The sequence below is a fragment of the Dendrobates tinctorius genome, unplaced genomic scaffold (assembly GCF_039654945.1).
Source record: "Dendrobates tinctorius isolate UK_male_01 unplaced genomic scaffold, ASM3965494v1 ptg000011l, whole genome shotgun sequence".
NCBI classification, from domain to species: domain Eukaryota; kingdom Metazoa; phylum Chordata; class Amphibia; order Anura; family Dendrobatidae; genus Dendrobates; species Dendrobates tinctorius.
The window spans coordinates 106,408,495-106,429,921 of record NW_027361679.1 but is presented as its reverse complement, the minus strand read 5'-3'; the positions used below and the strand labels follow the sequence as shown (position 1 = coordinate 106,429,921).

Genomic DNA, 21,427 nt, shown 5'->3' with positions numbered 1-21,427 from the left:
GTATAGCGCACTGAATTGCCGGCTTTTCTAAAAGACACCGGGTGCGTATTTCTCGCAGGTCACATGTGTGGTCCGTGTGTAATCCGTATTTTTTGTGCGCACCCATAGACTTGCATTGGCGTACTATGGTCGTAGTACGCTGACAATCGCAGCATGCACGGAGCGTAGAATACGGATGAGAAATATACGGCTGGTGCGAGGGACCCCATAGAGAATCATTGGTCCGTGTCTAATGCGGGCTTTTAGCGCCTATCACTCGGCCGTATTCCTCGCCAGTGTGACCCCGGCCTAATGGTCTCCCTCTCCTTCAATGGTCTTATTACAAGTTAAAAAGTACCAATAGGTGGATTAGATCACAATTACCAATGCACATGGAAACCAAAGAATGCTATCCAATTGAATACCCTAAAGGGAATCTGTCGCTTCATTTTTGGCATATGAGATGCGGCCACCACTATCAGGGGCTTATCTACAGCATTCTGCAATGCTGTAGATAAGCCCCCGATGTAACCTGAAAGATAAGAAAACCGAGTTAGATTATACTCACGGGGGGTGGTCCGGGTCCGATGGGTGTCGTAGTCCGATCTGACACCTCCCATCTTCTAGCGATGATGTCCTCCTTCTTACTTCTGCTGCGGCTCCTGCACAGGCATACTTTATCTGCCCTGTTGAGGTCAGAGCAGAGTACTGCTGTGCGCAGGCCCACACTGACCTTTCCCGGCACCTGTGAACTGCAGCATTCTGCTCTGCCCTCAACAGGGCAGATAAAGTACGCCTGCACAGGAGCTGCGGCAGAAGTAAGGAGAAGGACTAGAAGATGGGAGGCGCCGGACCGGACTGCGACACCCATTGGACCAGACCCCGGGGTGAATATAATCTTATTCGTTTTTCTTATCTTTCAGGTTACATCAGGACTTATCTACAGCAGTACAAAATGCTGTAGATAAGCCCCTGATGGCGGTGGCCGCATCTTATATACGAAAAATGAGGTGACAGATACCCTTTAAAGTTAGAAATACAGCACATTTATATTGGGACTGCTGGTGATACCCCTCTGTACTCACTTTTCGGGACCAGCAATTAGAGAGTGTAACAATGACTTACTCCTATGTACATTGGTTAGTAGAGGAAGTGCCTTACCAATGACATACCGCTCACAAACGCCATTCTCGTATTACGTTTGCTAATCTGAAATATTAGTCTGCTCTAAGCAAGCACATTTTTACCTAAAAAGCTTGAGAACAAACATTTTTCAGAAATTATAGTCCCAGCCATAGGTCAGGAGTTAAATTCCAGGGATTAATACTTCCCTAACAAAAGGTGAGTAGATGACGTTAATGGGAGTGTGGGCTTAAGATGATCTCCGAACCTCTAGAACTAGACACTGCAACTTTGCACAACACATTTATCACAAGGTTCTAGTGACCCAAATACTTCTATTAGTAATTGGACTAATTAGTGTTACATCACATACTTATTGGTTTTGCAGAATGTAGGAATGTTAAGTTCTTGGAATCCATGAGAGAAGTGAAAGTTTGAAAAACTAAATGAGAAAAAAGGTCATTTTAATATAAAATGACAATCTACACTGACCCTATTAACAAAAGAGCCACTAATTCACTAAACATGTAGCTAAACAGTCCACATATCAGTGCCGTTTGTGCATCTTAACACTGGTAAAAAGATTTGTATCGCCTGACATCCAGCTAGATATTAACAATGGCTGAAATGATTTCCAAACTGTTCCTCCGTGAAAAGTATTTATTGTCACAATAGTCCACCCAAGAAAATCTGGAAAACAAAAAGCGAAATTAAAACAAAGATCGAAAGGTAGCAACTTCTAATCGTTATTGAGAAAACATGAATATTTGAGATTACCTATACAAACAGTTCAAACCCACTAAAATGTAATGAACGCTTAAAGTGAATCAGTCAGCTTGATTTTGCTAAGTATACTACAGGCAGTCAGGCTGTCACCGTTACAATGATTAAAAAGATACCTGAAGTGAAGAAATCTGTCTTGTGGTTCTTGTGTAATCAGTGTTATAAATTTTCAGTTAATGAGATGCCCGTGCTCCTGGGCGGGACTGTAGGCAGAGTCTTATCTTCCTGTTCTAAGCCAGAGAAACCAAGGAGAAAGATGCCCACAGGCCGCCCCAAAGCACAAACATGTTCCTCATCATAGGAGACAGAGAGAGAGAGACAGACTGTTTGTGCTTCGGGGGGGGGGGCAAACAAGCAAACACAGCATTGGATATTGGATAGGTGATTGGAATAGAGCCCCAGCATTGGATTGATGAGCAGAAAAGAGACCCAGCAATGGATAAGTGTGTGTTATAACACTTCTTCAATAGTCATTGTCCATTACCATTTCCAAAAGAGAAGAAATAGTAAAGAACTTTGCTGATTTGATTGTGGGTCAGAGAGCAATTAGGAGGTCAAAAGACACAGGAAATATGTGCCCAAGGCCAATACTTCTCAGCTGGTTTCAGGTTTCACAAAGCAGGCAGAAGAAGAAAGCGCCGAGGTTCCGGTACAGCTAGTTCAGTCATAAGCTTCAACTGCATCATCGCACACCCAACTATCATATGTATAATCTACACTGCCCTTTTCCTACAACAAAAGCCCACCCATTCACATTAGACTGATGTCAGTTAAATCCACCGATATTGAAGGGATTGGCAGATAATCTAATGGATATCAGTGCCCTTGAGACTTTATTGTCATGGGGAGATAAAAGGAGTTTTCCCATGAACAACATATAATTTTAATTAACAGATTGTGTAATAATAATTTCCACAATTGGATATGTTTAAATAAAATGTTCCTGTGCTGAGATAATCTCATGAATGTGCCCCTGCTGTGTACTGTGTAATGGCCGTGTCTGATCACACCACAGCTCCTGGGTATACAGTCATTACAGCAGGGGGTCACAGACGATTCTTTTTGTGAGGTAAAACATCTCCCTTCCTGTTTTTAAACAATATTTTACTTAAGAGAAAGAATCAGCTGTGATCCCATGCTGTACTATCTATATACTCTCTTTTACCATCTCCCCACCCAGGAGCTGTGCTATGATCAGACCATGTACCTGCACGGTCAGACACAGCCATTACACAGTACACAGCAGGAGCACATTTATAAGATCTCAGCACAGGAACATTTTTTTAATATATGCAATGGTGGAAATTATAATTACCCAATTTTCTATTGATTAAAATTAACTTTTGTTTGTGGGAAAATCTATTTGAGGAACTGCCATGTCGGAGACAGCCATCTACTATGTATGAGAAGGGCTTGAGGGTCCATTTAGACTGGCCAACTAAGGCCGTTAAATGACCGCCAGCTACATGTTTCCCAAACACTGGCCTCTTTAGATAGGCTGACTGCACTTCCATGTACACTGAACCAGCCTTCATATGATCATACTGTGTGCATATAACATCATGTTCTTGACAGCACAGGTCTTACACAAAGGGATTGTACAATGATTTGTATTTATTATGCTTACTTATATAGCACGCTATCATAATACACAGCGCTTTATAGATAGCTGCCCTCATTATGGCTCACAATCCAAATTCTCCATCAGTATGTATTATGGAGTGTGGAAGGAAACTCATGCAAACACGGGGAGAATATACAGTCTCCTTACAGGTCCTTGGTGAGATTGGAACCAAGGACCCCATGGCCTGCAAAGCAACAGTGCTAACCACCGAGCCAACGTTTAAACACAATCGAGCATTTTACTTGTTTGTTAGGTATTGCGGGCCTGTTTAAGCAGCTGTGGTGTTTGTTTTTTGGTTTTTTTTTGCAACCACATCTAAAATGCATTATTTTCAGAAATCACAACTTAGACGCTATGACTTTACCACAACTGTAGCCCAAAACACCACACCGTAGCGGCAGTGTTTAAATGCAGCGTTTTCCTGATTATCGGCCCCACTAAACAGGTCAGCAATGACCCAATGCATGATAAAAATGCTTGTGCATCAGGTGAAATGAAGCTTAAAAAATCATTGTTCTGGGCAGCACATTGTCCTGTGTGCAAACCAGATTTGTGCTGCTGATAAGAACATGATATTCCATGTGCACAAAATTATTGTACTACCAATCATTCTGTACACTTGGAAGTGCGGTTGGCCAAGTCTAATCAGACCCTTACATTACTGCCAATCGGCTTCCATGTAGCTCTTTAAGTGCTGCGGATGCCCAGGATCAAAGGACTCACATTGAAGGGGAAGGAGCAGTTTAGGTTATACTGTACACACGATATGTGGACGCTTTACCATACAATAAAAGTTAGCACTGCACTAGGTGTAGGGGAACCTTGGAGCTTACTTCTTCTGTGTGGAATCTCAAACCAGCTGAGAAATATTGGCCTTTCCCAATTATTGGCCAGTATGAATGGGCCCTTTTCCAATAGTTAATTAGATTTTTACACTAAGTTGCTAGCAGACACTAAGGACCCAATTCATTATTGCATTTATGCCTGTTTTTTGTTGAGTTTTCAGTGTTTTGTGCCTCTGTTTATGCCATATTCATCTTTCCATTTGTGCTTTTTTTAAGTCTATTTTTCATGTGTTCACCTCATATTTTTTATGTTTGCCATGGCAAGCAGAGTTTAGAGTTTCCAGATGTTTTCATCCGATTCATCATTTACATCTTTTCAGAATGTCGAAAATGTACTCCAGTCACCTCCTGAAATGATTCTATGTCCGCCGGATATTTTTGCACAATTTGTGTCATTTTACGAAACGCGTAACTTTTTGTGTTAAGGAGACAAAAATTAAAGACCATTTTTGGCTTTGCGCAAAACTCGTGAACTGAACCCGCCTTTTTGAAGAATTTGGTGCCAAATCGGCAACGAATACCACAAGGCACAGAACTAAAAAAAAAAAAAAAAAAAACCAATGTCAATAGATCGTGAGTGATAGATCGGGCCTAAGTATCCACCAAGCATTCATCCACTGTGTCCAGAATGTATGTGGACATCCCAAGTTCATAAGTAGTTCACATGCTCTAAGAGCTCAGCTCCCCTCATCCCCTGACAAAGCCTGTCTGGCATCGGCCTTTACAGACAATCATAGTTAAACAAAGCTGAACATTGACATTCACAGTATTATAACAGTTCCCTTGTTTAATCTTGCTTTGTACGAAATATGTACACAAAACAACACAGGGCAATTATTGTGCGGGCAGGCTTGGAATTACAAAAAAGGATTTAATAAAAACGAGCTGCAAAGCAGATTAGCCAAATAGCACAACAGCAAATCCATAATACTTGATACAAATCCAGTTTGTATTACAGGATTTCAGATATCTACTTTTTTTCTGTGACTTTCAAGTGCTGACTAAGGGAAAGTTCACACTTTGAAAACTTTTCTCCTTCAAATCACTCTGGATTTGGCTGAAGATTGATCACAGACAGTGGCGGATTATAATGAGGTCAATTTGGGCAGTTGCCCCGGGCCCAGTGGGGTTAAGGGGCCCACAGCCCAGGCCAGTAAATTGCCCCATTATAATCCGCCACCGCGCAGGGCCGGATTATAGGCAGGGCAGGCGGGGCTTCAGCCCCGGGGCCCCCACCACAAGAGCTTCTAAGGGGGCCCCCACCACATTCCTGCTGGCTGCTGCAATGGCACTCCATCTTCTCCCCACCTAAAAGTGAGTGACCGTGGGGGCGGCATTATGTGCTCTGCTACCAGCAGCATCTACAAGTAGCCTGAACGCTGATGCTGCTGGTAGCGTGCAAAGGCTTGTGATGAGATCACAGGAGGTAAGGTGTCAGGGCCTGCGATCATGTGACCCCTGTCTCCTCCCCTCCTGTGACCTCATCACAGGTCCTGTGCGCACAGCACAGAGCACTGAGAGCAGCCATGTATGTGGAGTGCGGCTCTGCGGGTGGAGGTAGGTGCTGGAGGCCCCATTATTCTCTATGTGGAGTGGGGCTCTGCAGGTGGAGGTCGGTGCTGGAGGCCCCATTATTCTCTATGTGGAGTGCGGCTCTGCGGGTGGAGGTCGGTGCTGGAGGCCCCATTATTCTCTATGTAGAGTGTGGCTCTACGATTCGTGACCCCCGTCATGTGACGAGGGGGGCCCACAGAGTCTGAACTGCCCCGGGCCCTGGCTACCCTTAATCCACCCCTGATCACAGATTTCACAATTTCTGCCCCTATGGAATTGCCCTACAGTGCTTGATTGGTATTTGGGCTTATATCCAAGATTGTATAATTTGTAAGTTTCTAATTTTATGCAGAACTCGATGCAGCGAAACAGGCTTCATCATATGCTAAATTACAGAGTTTTGCGACTAGGAATAGATAACCTTGTAATACTGTAATAATTAGTACATCAAGTTAAGCAATTTTGCTCAATGCTTTTATTAGATCAACTTCATTTTATTATATCAGATTTATTTCTATTCTTATAAAAAAAAAAAAATTACCTTCAGGCTCAAGCAGAAAGGTACTTCCATGTGCTGACAAAGGCGGTTGGGATGAGCGAATAAGGCACAGTGGTCACACTGCTCCATGTGTCACTTGCAGGATCGTAACAGTCCAGTGTTTTTCCACGCTGTGAACCACAGTATCCACCCACTACATACAGTCTATTGCCAGAAGCAACTGCACGGCAGCTAATCCTTTTTGAGGAAACATCCCCAAATCTGCACCACTGATAAGTTTCACTATTAAAGCGATAGGCTGAACTGGCAGAGAATTCTGAGTCTCCTCCAATCACAAGGACATGGTTTCCTAAAACAGCAGCACCAGTATAACGCCAGGGTTGTGGGCAGGTGGCAGGTACTGTCCATCTATTTTGAACTGGATCGAAACACTGGACTTTGGGAAGTTTTTCACGGTTCACACTGGTACCTCCAAACACAAAAAGTTTCATCTTTGCCCCCACGACTGCAGCATTGCTCACACCTTCTCTAAGAGGAGCAACCAAGCTCCATTTGTCAACTTGTGGGTCATAATGTTCCACTTGCTTCAAGGAAACAGAAGGAGATGCTGGAAATGCCCCTGTTATAGCAGTATGCCCTCCAACCACATAAAGACAGCTGTCTAGCTCTGCACATCCATGACCAAACCGAGCAACAAGCATAGGTCCAGCCTTGGACCATTCATCGTGCAGGGTGTCATAGACCCAGACATCTTTAGATGCTCCATTTTCTGCCCCTTTGCCTCCTGTAACATAAACTTTGCATCCAATTGCACAAGCACTACACTCTTTACGTGGGCTAGGAATGTCAGTCTTGGGTATTATTTCAGTTGTCTTTTGATCCATTACATAAATCTTGTCACACATAAATGTTTGCCCACCCAAGAGTAGCAAAGCCTGACTAACTTTCCGAGGACGAGCACAGAAGCCAGTCACTAAGCCATCATTCTGAAGAATCTTGTTCCTGCAATGTGTTGCTTCTTCTACTATCACCTTTGCCAACTTGTTCTGAACAACCAACTCATCAGTAGCCAAACTTCGGAGGTACTGGTCCGGAAGTAAAGCTAGCCTGACACAGCGTAGGAGATCTGGTAGATCATCCAGTCGAAGACAAAGATCATATTTTATCCATCCTATTACAGCTTCATATACTAAACTTTCATCTTCCACTTCGAGCTCCTCACTTAGGATGAGCTCCATTAGTTTGAGCTTTGGCAACCTTAGAAAGTCTTCTGTTTTTGATAACTCTACAAAATTGGAAAGACACATCCTCCAAGACAGCTCAAACAGTTTCTCACAGCAATGTGCATCAGATATTAGCATCATGTTCAAGCAGTTTGCAGTATGGAGATTCTTTTCCAGAAACTCTGAAGCTGCATCTCGAATGTCATGAAACTGTAGCATATCACCAGCTTCCAGCAAGGATTCCGCATTCTCCTCATTGAGTATTATGCGAGCAGAATAGGCATAATCCAGAAGCAGCTCCAGGACTTCAGGGTGCAGAGCATCATGAAAGTTGACTTCTCTATCCAGACTTTCTTTTAGACCACCACTGAACATTGCCTCAAAATAACGACTGCTAGAAGCTAGTACAGCCCGATGACATGGGAAAGCACGGTTTCCAGCCAACAACACCACATCTGTGAAGAGGCAGCGCTTGCGGAGCAGGTTGAGATGCGTTAGGAGGCTATCAGCATGGCTAGGCTTGTGGAATAAATGGATGTTCATCGAACCTGTGCTGGAACGTGACTTGCGGTTCTCATGATTGCTGACCGACATTTTTGTCACTTATGTTTACTCGCTACCAGGATAACAACCTAAAAGAAAAAAAAAATTTTTTTTTAAATAGCAGAAGAACACAGCACATCTCTGAAAATATAACTTTGTATGCCATATCATTCACCACCCCCAGGAAATGAAGGCGAGTGTATACACAGACGAGCAAACAAAGGCTCAGCAATTTCCACCAACTCTCTCACTGCCATAATCCTAAGGACCTTCCTCATGGACCATGACACAAAAAGGTCATCTGGAAATTATTTGTTTGACTTTTCTCCTTTGAACTCGAATCTTCATTTCGAACAAAGCTGATTAACCATTAAGACGCTGTGGATACAAACAAGAGCGCTGTTGTATATGGACATGCATATGTGCACACAAAGTATTATACCACAAATTAGCCCTTGCGGATGGATTTTGTGACACGGTCAGTGTTTTTACGAGGACTGCTGGTAAAAAGCAAAAAGCTTCAGGTGCTTCTGTAGACAAAGCTGAGTAAGCGACCAGGTTTCCCAGGGATTAAAGCCAGTAGAAGAAAGGGATAACACACGTGTTACTTCTCTGTCGCTCCCTTGCTCTATGAAAGTATGAAATGAGTCTAGATTCTTCCTAGAAGAGGCAGTTTTTGTAAAGCCCCTGTCACACATAGCGATCTCACTAGCGAGATCGCTGCTGAGTCACAAGTTTTGTGACGCAACAGCGATCTCACCAGCGAGATCGCTGTGTGTGACAGCGATCAGCGACCGGCCCCCCTGCCGGGTATCGCTGAGGAAATGTCTGGACATTTTTTTTGTCGCTGGTCTCCCGCTGGCCAGCAAGCATCGCTGCGTGTGACAGGCGGAGACCTGCGAGCTGCCGCTGGTAACTAAGGTAAACGTCGGGTTTCTAAGGGGCGCGCGGCGCCTAGAAACCCGATGTGTACCTTATTTACCAGCGTGCTGATGCAGGGAGCTGGTAACCAAGGTACACATTGGGTTTCTATGTGCCGCGCACCCCTTAGAAACCCGATGTGTACCTTGGTTACCAGCTCCCTGCATCAGCACGCTGGTAACTAAGATACACTGCGGGTAACTAAGTGACGTGCGTCGCTTGTTACCCGCGTGTCGCTGGTGAAGCTGCCTGTTTGGCAGCTCACCAGCGATCATGTAGTGACACACCAGCGATCCTGACAAGGTCATATCGTTGTTGGGATCGCTGGTGCGTCGCTATGTGTGATGGGGCCCTAAGACTTCGAAGGAAGGAAACAACCAAAAGCTGAAAAGCTGGAGACATTGCACTGTAAGTGAAGCATGCATGTAAACAGTACATAAATAACAAAACAAAGAAAAGTAATCTTGTACTTTGTAAGGCCACATTCACACGCTCAGTATTTGGTGAGTTTTTACCTCAGTATTTATAAGCCAAAACAAAGAAAGGAACAATCAGAGGAAGAGTATAATAGAAACACGTCACCACTGCTGGATTCCTTACCCACTCCTGATTTTGGCTAACACATACTGAGGTAAAAAACACTCCAGAAATACTGAATGTGTGAACACAGGGTAATAACGAGCGGAAAGGAAGCCTTACATGCTGTGACACTGGGTCTGAAACCTGCAGCCAGCCCGCACACTAGCCTAATGAGGTGGCCTGGCTTTGAAGAGCTAAGAGAACTCAGGACAAAGGTCTGAACTCCATTAATTATTAAACCATGTGAGGTTAATAAACAGTCCCTGGAGCCACAATGTGCACTGCACCCAGCTAAACACACAAAACTCTCATTGTCACTTCCTGCTGTACAGCAGGGGCTCATGAAATACCAGAGCAGGCCAGCATTAACCCCCTCACGTCTGCACGACTGTTCTCTCATGGCTTGTGCGGTCTGGCAGCCGGGCAAGTTCAGACTTCACAATGGAGGAAGTGGATACATAACTTTCTAGCACTTTAGTTATGAATTTAATACTTAATGTACAATGTTACAGAACATGCTTCCTGTGTGCTACACACAAGTATCATCGGTGGCAAAGCAATAGTGGGTGCAAACTGTGACCCAAATTATAATTTAGTTGTTCCTTACACTTGTGACTTCATGGTGGTATAAAACTGTTAGACTCACTGCTATCATATAAGAAAGTACATGAAGCTAATGGTGTTGAGGCCAAATACAGGCATCACGTTATACTTCTGATTATTATTAGTGCAAAAAAAAAAAAAAAAAGGACACCATGAGGCCAAAGAATAAGCCCCAAGTGTACTCTACTGAGGAGGCATATACCAGACATATCCCCTGAATACAATGCACAGAAGTATTGTACCAAGCAGAAGCCATGCACCAAGCAGAAGCCATGCGCTGCTCACAGAAAAGCCCCAGATGGAGCACAGTAACTATGGAATATTTTTACTTACTTGTATAGCACCGTCATATTCTGCAGCGCTTTATGGAACATAGTAGCTCTAGATTACATACAAGGAGCCATGCAATGCTCATAATAACAGAATATACCCCAGTATGAAGCATAGTAACTCTGTATTATATATATACACAGGAAGCCATACAGTGCTCACAGTCACAGAATATACCCAGTATGGAGCATAGTAACTCTGTATTATATATATATATACACAGGAAGCCATACAGTGCTCAGTCACAGAATATACCCCAGTATGAAGCATAGTGACTCTATTATATATATATACACAGGAAGCCATACAGTGCTCACAGTCACAGAATATACCCAGTATGGAGCATAGTAACTCTGTATTATATATATATATATACACAGGAAGCCATACAGTGCTCAGTCACAGAATATACCCCAGTATGAAGCATAGTGACTCTATTATATATATATACACAGGAAGCCATACAGTGCTCACAGTCACAGAATATACCCCAGTATGAAGCATAGTGACTCTGTATTATATATATATACACACACAGGAAGCCATACAGTGCTCACAGTCAGAGAATATACCCAGCATGGATCATAGTGACTCTGTAATATATATATATATATATATATATATATATATATATATATATATATATATATATATATATATACACATACACACACATATATATAGGAAGCCATACAGCGCTCACAGTCACAGAATATACCCAGTATGGAGCATAGTAACTCTATTATATATATACAGGAAGCCATACAGTGCTCACAGTCACAGAATATACCCAGCATGGATCATAGTGACTCTGTATTATATATATATATACATATATATAGGAAGCCATACAGTGCTCACAGTCACAGAATATACCCAGCATGGATCATAGTGACTCTGTATTATATATATATATATATATATATATATATATATATATATATATATATAAAGCCATACAGTGCTCACAGTCACAGTATATACCCAGTATGGAGCGTAGTAACGCTGGGATATATATTTATTAGTCATACAGTTGTTATAGTCACAGAATATGTCAGATCTTCTCAACAGACTCCATGCACAATTGGCAGCCATAGATTATAACCCGTTAGCCAGAAGTTCTAAGACCTCTTTCACACTTCTGTTTTTTGCATCAGTCAAAAGGACGGATGGCTAGAGAGATAGAGAGAGAGAGAGACAAAAAAAACCCGATGCAACGGACGGCAATCCGTCACAATCCGCCAATAATGGAAGTCAATGGGGAAAAAAAACAGATCCTCAAAAGAAAATTGCGGATCCGTTTTTTTCAAAACCTGGCGGATTGTGACTGATTGTATAAAAAACTGAAGTGTGAAAGAGGCCTAACCTAACAATTCAGTCCACTGGCATTTTTAAAATTCCTCTAGACAGAAATCACAATCCCCATCAGTGGACAGTAACTGAATTTTGGCACTGTATTTACACCCAAAACTCCCAAACCGGATTAGTAAAAAGGGTGCAACTTACTGAGCTCAGAGAAGAGGTATCAGATCTTCATACTCAACCTCGTCTAGTCCCGTAGGTCCGACACGGGGGGTCCAAGAGCTGAAAGATGAGCACATTGTTAAGTATTCATCTTCTAATACAATTGGACTAGCAGAGGCGGAAGCGGTGACAACTGATGCAGACACACAATGGGGCTTCTCTTTGTGTCCCTTCATGGGCTCTGCATAGTTTTAGGCGTGAGCTTAGCATGAGGGCTCGGGGGTGACAAGTATACATGCTGTATAACTGATGCCAGGTCAGTATACTGAGGGCCTCTGGCAGGTTAATAACTGAATTTCTAGAGCGCTAACATATTCCGCAGCACTTTACAATTGAGCGGAGACGTGTACAGACAATAAAGACATGACAAATTAACACAGAGTAACAGTTACAGGAGGAATGAGGACCCTGCTCACAAGCTTACAATCGATAAGGAAATAGTGGGGAGACAAGTCATGTACGGTCCAGGTATAATTATAATAAAGAGGGCATGTCATAAAGCTGCATGATCCGGTCAGCAGTCAGTGTCTGTCTAGGTTTGCATGTACAAGGTTAGTATATGCGTCTCCAGCAGGTCACTATGGGTGTGTGCACACGTTGCAGATTTGGCTGAGGATCTGGCCCTGCGGATCCACAGCAGTTTCCATGCGGTGTGCAGTACCATGTAAACCTATGGAAAACAAAAACCGCTGTGCACATGCTGCGGAAAATTCCGCGCAGAAATGCGGTTGTTTATTTTCCGCAGCATGTCAATTCTTTGTGCGGATTCTGCAGTGTTTTTACACCTTTTCCATTATAGGAATCCGTAGGTGTAAAAACGCAGGCAAAATCCGCACAAAATCCCCAGAAAACCCACAGGTAAAACGCAGGTCATTTTACCTGCGGATGCGGAAAAATCCGCAACGTGTGCACATACCCTATAGGTTTCGGGCACGTCACTATACGCGTCTCCGGCACGTCACTATACGCGTCTCCGGCACGTCACTATACGCGTCTCCGGCACGTCACTATACGCGTCTCCGGCACGTCACTATACGCGTCTCCGGCACGTCACTATACGCGTCTCCGGCACGTCACTATACGCGTCTCCGGCACGTCACTGCATTAACAATCTAATGTATTACAAATCTCCGCCAACTTACCTGACTCTCCTGCTCACTCCCTCAGACTGAGTGCTCAGCTGGGACAAAGCCTATTTACTATTCACAAGCCCTAACCCTGCCTACTAGCATGCATCCAATGGAAGAATGCTGATCTTTCTGTCACTGAATTTCTAGTCTTCTTCTGGGTCTTAGCACTAGCCATCACATAAAGGAAGCACGTGTTTCCAAGAACTGGTAGAAATTGCAGATCTTTAGATCAGATCAGTAATGTGCAACTTAAGCATGTGCAGTATATGACAATCCTGTTAACCCTTTGCTTTATAGATTACAAAGAGGACACATGATCTAATGAAATCTTACAAAAATTAAATGCAAAATTAATTTTTAATTCTAAAATATCAATAGATCATTTGCTGTTTGCTGAGGTTGGACTATGGGAAAGCTGGAGGAGAAGTCCTGTAACAACAGATATGTGTATTGTTACCCAGAACAAGACAAAAAATACTGGCAACAACTCCAGGGCAAATATAACCACAATTTTAATCCAAATTGTTTTTATTTTTTGTGGGGTAAATTCTCTTTAACAGTCTCATGCGCAATCATTACACCAGGTTCAGAGGACTGTATGTTACATAAGTGTGCTTGTCCCATGTGAAATTTGGCTAGCACACAGACAGCACTGTCTGAGGACGGAAGGGAGAATAGGGGGGCTCAAACGAGAGTTTTTCAGGCAGACCAAGTGTCAGAGTAAAGAAGCATCCACGAGTCTGATCTGCTTTTTTTTATATCTATCTTAATAATAATAATCTTTATATAGTGCTAACATATTCCGCAGCGCTTTACAATTTGCACATATTATCATCACTGTCCCCGATGGGGCTCACAATCTAAATTCCCTATCAGTATGTCTTTAGAATGTGGGAGGAAACCAGAGTGCCCGGAGGAAACCCACGCAAACACGGGGAGAACATACAAACTCCTTGCAGATGTTGTCCTTGGTGGGATTCGAACCCAGGACCCCAGTGCTGCAAGGCTGCAGCGCTAACCACTGAGCCACCACGCTGCCCTTATCTTGCCAATTCAGTTCACAAAGTTGCGTGCGTTAAAAAGTGAATACATATCATCACCATCTGAACGGCACCTGTTTTTTGTATTATTCCCTTGTAATAATAATCTATATATAAAATTGAATGTAGGTGTGTGTATCACCAACCAATCATGAAGCATCTTTCATTACACCAGAGCTGTTTAAAAGAAGCTGAGCTGTGATTGGATGCTATGAGCAACAGTTATCCCACTCCACGACAACACCTCAGCAGACACTGACATGGTGGGAGAAATCTAGCATCCCTGGGAACATAAGCTCCCAGCCATTGTCTGCCCCCCCAGAAAGGAGCAGAGAGCGCATGACAGAAATGAATCACCCCCTCCCGTGCCCATATACTCATCACACATCCTCCATCCCATAGGCACATCTTCCCTCTTAAAAGGATCTCAGGAATGGAAGTTAGGGCAAATCCCTCAGCGCTGTGATACTGACCCCAGGGTCTCTTAAAGGGATCATTGGTATGGAAGTTAGGGCAAATCCATCCAGCGCTTTGGTTTTGACCCCAGGCCTCTCTTAAAGGGATCCCTGGTATGGAACTAGGACCGTTCCGCTCAGCGCTGTGGTTCTGACCCCAGGGTCTCTCAAAGGGATCATTGGTATGTAAGTTAGGGCAATTCCATTAAGCGCTCTGGTTCTGACCCCAGGCCTCTCTTAAAGGGATCCCCAGTATGGAAGTGACAGCAAATCCACTCTACGCTTTGGTACTGACCCCAGGCCTCTCTTAAAGGGATCTCCGTTTTGGAAGATAGGGCAAATCACTCAGCGCTCTGATTCTCACCCCAGGCTTCTATTAAAGGGATCATTGGTATGGAAGTCAGGGCAAATCCATCCAGCACTTTGGTTCTGATCCCAGGCCTCTCTTAAAGGGATCCCTGGTATGGAAGTTAGGGCAATTCTGTTGTGAATTCTCTCTCTGGCTTCCCTGTGGTGATTACTGAAGGTAGTGGAGCTGGTCAGATTGACAGAGGGGTTGCGAGTTCTCTTTCTGGGCTCCCTCTAGTGGCTACTGGAGGTAGTGGAGCTGATCTGATTGACAGAGGCTTGCCACCTGATAATGAGGAAGACGATTGGAGATCTGGGGTTTCTGATTGGGATTTAAGACAGCTGACTCCCTCTATCCCTGCTGGTGATTTTCTTCCTGTGCCTTCTGAGGTCCAATGTCTCCTGCTCTTTCCCTGCATGGTTCAGCTAAGTGGTTCATTTGCTATTCTGTTTGCATTTGATCTGGTTTTGTCTATCTCTGCTTTGTGCGGGTCAGCTAGCTCCGGCTGGGGCTGTGCTGAATCACCGCCCATATGTTACTGCTTGTGCCAGTTTGTTTTGTCCCCTGTTATATTGGTCTCTTTTTGCTTTGCTTTTAGAATATACCAGAGTGCTGATATAGTCGGGGCGAAGTCGTGCGACTTCAGTGTTTTTTGTGCATCAGACGCGTTGGACTTTTTACAGGGTTTTTTGCGTGATTGCAAACAGTGTCTTTCCTTTCCTGTCCTGTCTAGTCAGTGTGGGCCCCATCATTTGCTCAGTCTATTTTTCTGTCTGCGTTTGTGTTTTCATCTTGTCTCACCGACAATATATGTTTGGGGGCTATCTATTCCTTTGGGGTCTGCTCCGGGGCAGTTTAGATTTCCCCTTTCTTCCTTTAGGCTTAGTTAGCTCTCCAGCTGTGCCGAGGCATATAGGATCATCGTAAGTACGCTCCACGGCTACTGCTAGTTGTGTTGACAGGATCAGGGGTCTGCAATCTGCTTAGTTACCAACCTCTCTGGTTTTCTGTGGCTTAGCCTGGACCTGTTATCCTCCTCAGTGACCCATTCATAACAGAATCACCAGCCTTACTGTAGACTCTAGGGTACTGTAAAGAAGAAAAGAATTTAAAAAAAAGTGTCAGAATTTTTTTTTTATTTTTTTTTTCCTCTTTTTTTTTTTTTTTCCTGGGGCTGTACGAGGATAATTTTTGTCTAAATGGAGACTAAGCAATTGTCTGATCGTGTTGAGCAGCTCGCTGCTAAAGTGCGGGGAATTTCTGCCTATCTCGCTCAATCATCTGCTGTTGAGCCAAAAATCCCTACTCCTGATGTGTTTTCTGGGGATCGGTCTAAATTTTTGAATTTTAAGAATAATTGTAAACTATTTTTTGCTTTGAAACCTAACTCATCGTTGAGCTCTGTGCAGCAGGTTAAAATTGTCATCTCCCTGCTGCACGGCAATCCCCAGGATTGGACCTTTTCTTTGACACCCGGCGATCCTATTCTGGCTAATGTGGATGCGTTTTTTCAAGCCTTGGGGTTGTTGTATGATGAACCTAATGCTATTGATCAAGCTGAGAAAACCTTATTGGCATTGAACCAGGGTCAGGATTCTGCAGAGTTACATTGTCAAAAATTCCGAAAGTGGGCGGTCCTTACTAAATGGAATGACGATGCCCTAGCAGCTCTCTTTCGGAAGGGTTTGGCAGAAACTGTAAAAGATGTTATGGTGGGATTTCCTGTTCCTTCTAGTCTTGACTACTCTATGTCATTGGCCATTCAAATTGATCAGCGTTTACGTGAACGTAAAACTACACGAGAGGCGTTGCCGCCTTTCGATCGAACTTCTGAACCCATGCAATGCGATAGGGTTTTGTCTAGGGCGCAACTTGAGGAGTTTAGAAGGCGTAATAAATTGTGTTTTTTCTGTGGGGATGCCTCTCATACTATTTCTGTCTGCCCTAAACGAGAAAAGCGTTTTGCTCACACATTTGCGGTGAGCAGTGTACAGCCTAAGTTCCTTTTGGCGATTACCCTGATCTGCTTCTTATCTACATTTTCCGCTAAGGCGTTTGTTGATTCAGGAATAGCTTTGAATCTGATGGATTTGGACTTTGCTAAACGTTGTGGTTTTCCCATGATACCCCTGCGGACTCCTATCCCTTTGAGGGGTATTGATGCTACCCCTTTGGCGGAGAATAGACCCCAGTTTTGGACCCGGGTGATAATGCGGGTCGCCCCGAACCACCAAGAAAATTGTACATTTTTGGTGTTGCACAATTTCCATGATACTATTGTTCTGGGTTTTCCTTGGTTGCAAACTCATAATCCTGTTTTAGATTGGAAATCTGTGTCTGTGGTGAGTTGGTGTTGTCAATGTGTTCTTAGTGACACTCCTGTTTTCTCCACCTCTCCCCCGTCTCATGATATTTCTGACTATTTGGCTGATTTTCCTGTTGTATTCAGTGAGAGTAAGTCTGCGTCTTTGCCTCCTCATAGGAATTATGACTGTGCAATTGAGTTAATGCCATGGTGTAAATTTCCCAAGGGTCGGCTTTTCAACTTATCGGTACCCGAACATGATGCTATGCGATCTTATATCAAGGATTCGTTGGAGAAGGGTCATATTAGACCATCCTCTTCACCTTTAGGTGCTGTTTTTTTTGTGGCCAAGAAAGATGGTTCATTAAGGCCATGTATTGACTATCGTTCCCTTAACAAAATCACTGTTAAATATCAGTACCCGTTACCCCTGATTTCTGATTTATTTTCCAGAGTTAAAAGTGCCTGTTGGTTTACCAAGCTTGACCTCAGGGGGCGTATAATCTTTTTTGCAACAAACACGGGGATGAATGGAAGACGGCGTTTAATACTCCGGAGGGACATTTTGAGTACCTGGTGATGCCTTTTGGGCTCACTAATGCCCCTTCTGTCTTCCAGTCTTTTATGAACGATATTTTTGGGGACTTTGTGGATAAGTTTTCGATCATTTATCTGGATGATATTTTGATCTTTTCCAGTGATTGGGATTCTCATGTGGAACATGTCAGGACTGTGTTCCGGATTTTGAGGGAAAATTCTCTGTATGTTAAGGGATCGAAGTGCCTCTTTGGTGTACAGAGGATTTTATTTTTGGGATTCATTTTGTCCCCGTCTGCTATTGAAATGGACCCGGCCAAGATACAGGCCATTTATGATTGGGTTCAGCCCACTTCTTTGAAGGCTCTCCAGAAGTTTTTGGGTTTTGCTAATTTCTACCGTAAATTTATAAGTAATTTTTCTGGTATTGTTAAACCACTGACTGATTTGATTTAATGAATTGGTCTCCAGAGGCAGTTTCGGCATTTCAGGAGCTTAAGCGGAGATTCACTTCTGCTCCTGTTCTACGGCAACCTGATGCCTCACTCTCATTTCAGGTTGAGGTAGATGCTTCTGAGATTGGTGCAGGAGCCGTTTTGTCCCAAAGAGATCCGGTGACTTCTAAGGTGAATCCCTGTGCTTTCTTTTCTCGAAAATTCTCCCCATCTGAACGTAACTATGACGTGGGGAATTGGGAATTGTTGGCCATGAAATGGGCATTTGAAGAGTGGAGACATTGGTTGGAGGGAGCTAGACATCAAGTTGTGGTCCTCACCGACCACAAGAATTTGATTTATCTTGAATTAGACAAACACTTGAATCCTAGACAGGCTAGGTGGGCCTTGTTTTTCACGCGTTTTAATTTTGTGGTCTCTTTTCTTCCGGGCACTAAGAATGTTAAGGCGGACGCCCTTTCTAGGAGTTTCTTTGCGGATTCTCTTGATGTGACCGAGCCTACTACCATTCTAAATGAGGGTGTAATTCTTTCCGCCATCTCACCCGATTTGAGACGTGCCCTGGAGGAATTTCAGGAGGACAAACCTGAACGTTGCCCTAGGGGAAAATTGTATGTCCCTGACCAGTGGAGGAAAAGAGTAATGTCTGAAATTCATTGATCCGCGTTGGCTGGTCATCCAGGTATTTTTGGTACCAGAGATTTGGTGAGTCAGTCTTTTTGGTGGCCTGCCTTATCTCGTGATGTCAGGAATTTTGTGCAGTCCTGTGGGACTTTTATTGCACGGGATTCCTGAGAACATTGTGTCGGACAGAGGAGTCCAGTTTGTTTCCAGATTGTTAGCACCGCTCCCCGTTTCGCCGCCCCCGCTGCCATACTCACCGCTCCTGCTTCTGCCCCGACTCTCTCCTCTGACGTGTCCTGCACGCGCGCCTCCGCTCCCCTCGCTTTCCGGCGGCCGGCGTCCCGATGCTCTCCTCCACTTCCCTCGGCCGCGCGCACTGTGCCTCTGCGCACGCGCCGGAGGGATAAGCCGCACGCCTCTGCCGGCAGCCACCTGTCTGGCGTGACCTGACCCGGACCGGCCTCCCGACCTATCAGAGGCCACCACCAGGTATTTCAGGCCGCCCTCCCTTAGTGGAGGCGCACGACTATTGAGTTGCCTCTTGGTTGTCTAGGCCGCGCTCCCTGCTGCTAGTCCCTTGCAAGCTGCGCACTAGTTTACTCCTTGTGTCTTGTGCCTCCTGTTAGTTCCTGTGTCTTCCGCCTGTGTCCCCAGTGTTCCTCTGACTCTCCGGTCTGTGCCTCCTGCTAACCCCTGTGTCTCCTTCCCTTTTCAGTTCGCCTCTTCCTGGACCCCCGCCATCCTCCGTCCTTCTCCTTCTTCCTCAGCCTCTGGACCCTGGTCATCCTGGTTCCTCTCCGGACCTTCCTCTGTTCCTCATCATCTGTTCACCCTCCTGAGCCGACCCCTGGTCCTGGCTGCCGTGGCGCTAGAACTTCCCGAGTCTGTTCCCTAACGGTCCCTGTATAGGGGTCGGTCCACTTGGTGCGCTCGCTCGGGGAGGGCTCGGCGCCACGGCCCAGTGGGTCCACTCTCGTCACCTGCGTCCACAGCGTAACAGTATAGTCAGGCCATGGACCCCGCCGGGGCCGCTGCCCAAAAGGAGTTGGTTTTCCTTAGGGAGAACCAGACCCGTATTATGTCTTTTATGAAGACCATGGATTCCCGCTTGTCGGCCTTGCAGGCCGCTGACCCTGGTAACGCCTCCCAACTGGCCAGCCTCCAGCAGGAGCTGGTTCAACAACGGGACACCCAATCCCATATTCTTTCGTACATGGCTTCGGTCGACGATCGGCTGCTTTCCCTTCAATCGGCCGCCGGACGCGATTCTTCCCGCAGTTCTGATCCCGGACCCTCTCCGCCTCCCAGGCTTGGTAGACCGCCTCGGTATGGCGGCGACCCCAAGTTGTGCAGAGGCTTCTTGAATCAGTGCAGGTTGCACTTCGAACTCCTGCCCCAACAGTACCCCACCGATTGGGCCAAGGTTGTCTTCATTGTCTCCCATTTGGAGGGAGAGGCACTCTCCTGGGTAAATCCCCTGTGGGAGCGGGACGATCCCGTGGTCTCCAGTCTCCAGACCTTCACTGACACTTTCCGTAGGGTCTTTGACGAGCCCGGACGGTTGGCTTCCGCCACGGAGTCTCTTTTTTGCCTCACCCAGGGCACTCTTACGGTCGGACAATACGCCATCCGGTTCCGTACCTTGGCCTCTGAGGTGGGGTGGAATAACGAGGCTTTGGTTGGGGCCTTCTGGCGTGGTCTCTCTGGCAAAATTAAAGATGAGCTGGCAGGGCGAGACACCCCAACCTCCTTGGAGGATTTAATTTCGTTGGCCACACGCATCGACCTTCGGTTCCAGGAACGCGCTAGGGAGACTGCTAGGGATAGGAGACCGCTTAGACCATCTGCTTCTTTTCACAGGCCGTCCAGCCCACGTCCACCTGGGGCATCCTCCAGTCCGGCGCCTGAGCCAATGCAGGTGGATCGGGTCAAGTTGGCAGAACAGCGCCGTAAGGAGAGACTGATGGAGGGTCTGTGCCTGTATTGCGGCAGCGCGTCTCACTTCCTACGCTCCTGTCCTGAGAGACCGGGAAACTCCTCCACCTAGGGCAGGTAAGAGAGGCCGATCTAGGTGTGTCTCACTCCTCTCACCCCCTTACCCTTTCAGTTCAGTTGGTTTTTGGTCAGAGACGTGGTTCGGAGGTGGCCTATGTGGACTCGGGCGCGGCAGGGAACTTCATTAGGTTGAAGGAGGTGAAGAAGTATCAGATTCCCGTGATCTCCCTGAAGACTCCACGTGTCATCGCCTCAGTAGATGGTAGACCCCTATGAGAATCTGTGTTCCTGGTAACAGAGGAGGTGTGTCTGCAAATTGGGGCCTTGCACCAGGAGCGGATCGCTTTCTACGTCCTTCCCAACCTTTCCCATGCTGTGCTGCTAGGTCTTCCGTGGCTTAGGACACAT

General features: G+C 45.2%; 1 protein-coding gene across 1 annotated transcript; it reads right to left on the bottom strand.

Annotated features, from left to right (window-relative positions):
- Positions 1-1,299: 1,299 nt before the first annotated feature.
- Positions 1,300-13,394, bottom strand: LOC141049430 (ectoderm-neural cortex protein 1-like). Its single transcript, XM_073545906.1, has 4 exons — positions 13,272-13,394; positions 12,112-12,189; positions 6,449-8,261; positions 1,300-1,791 (listed from the first exon to the last, which is right to left on the bottom strand). Exon 3 carries the CDS (start codon positions 8,221-8,223, stop codon positions 6,457-6,459), a length of 1,767 nt encoding a protein of 588 aa, XP_073402007.1. The 5' UTR covers positions 8,224-8,261; positions 12,112-12,189; positions 13,272-13,394; the 3' UTR covers positions 1,300-1,791; positions 6,449-6,456.
- Between the last annotated feature and the right edge of the window lie 8,033 nt (positions 13,395-21,427).

Excerpts from the sequence above, each read along its gene's own strand:
- LOC141049430 (XM_073545906.1), bottom strand. The coding sequence starts at position 8,223 with ATGTCGGTCAGCAATCATGAGAACCGCAAGTCACGTTCCAGCACAGGT.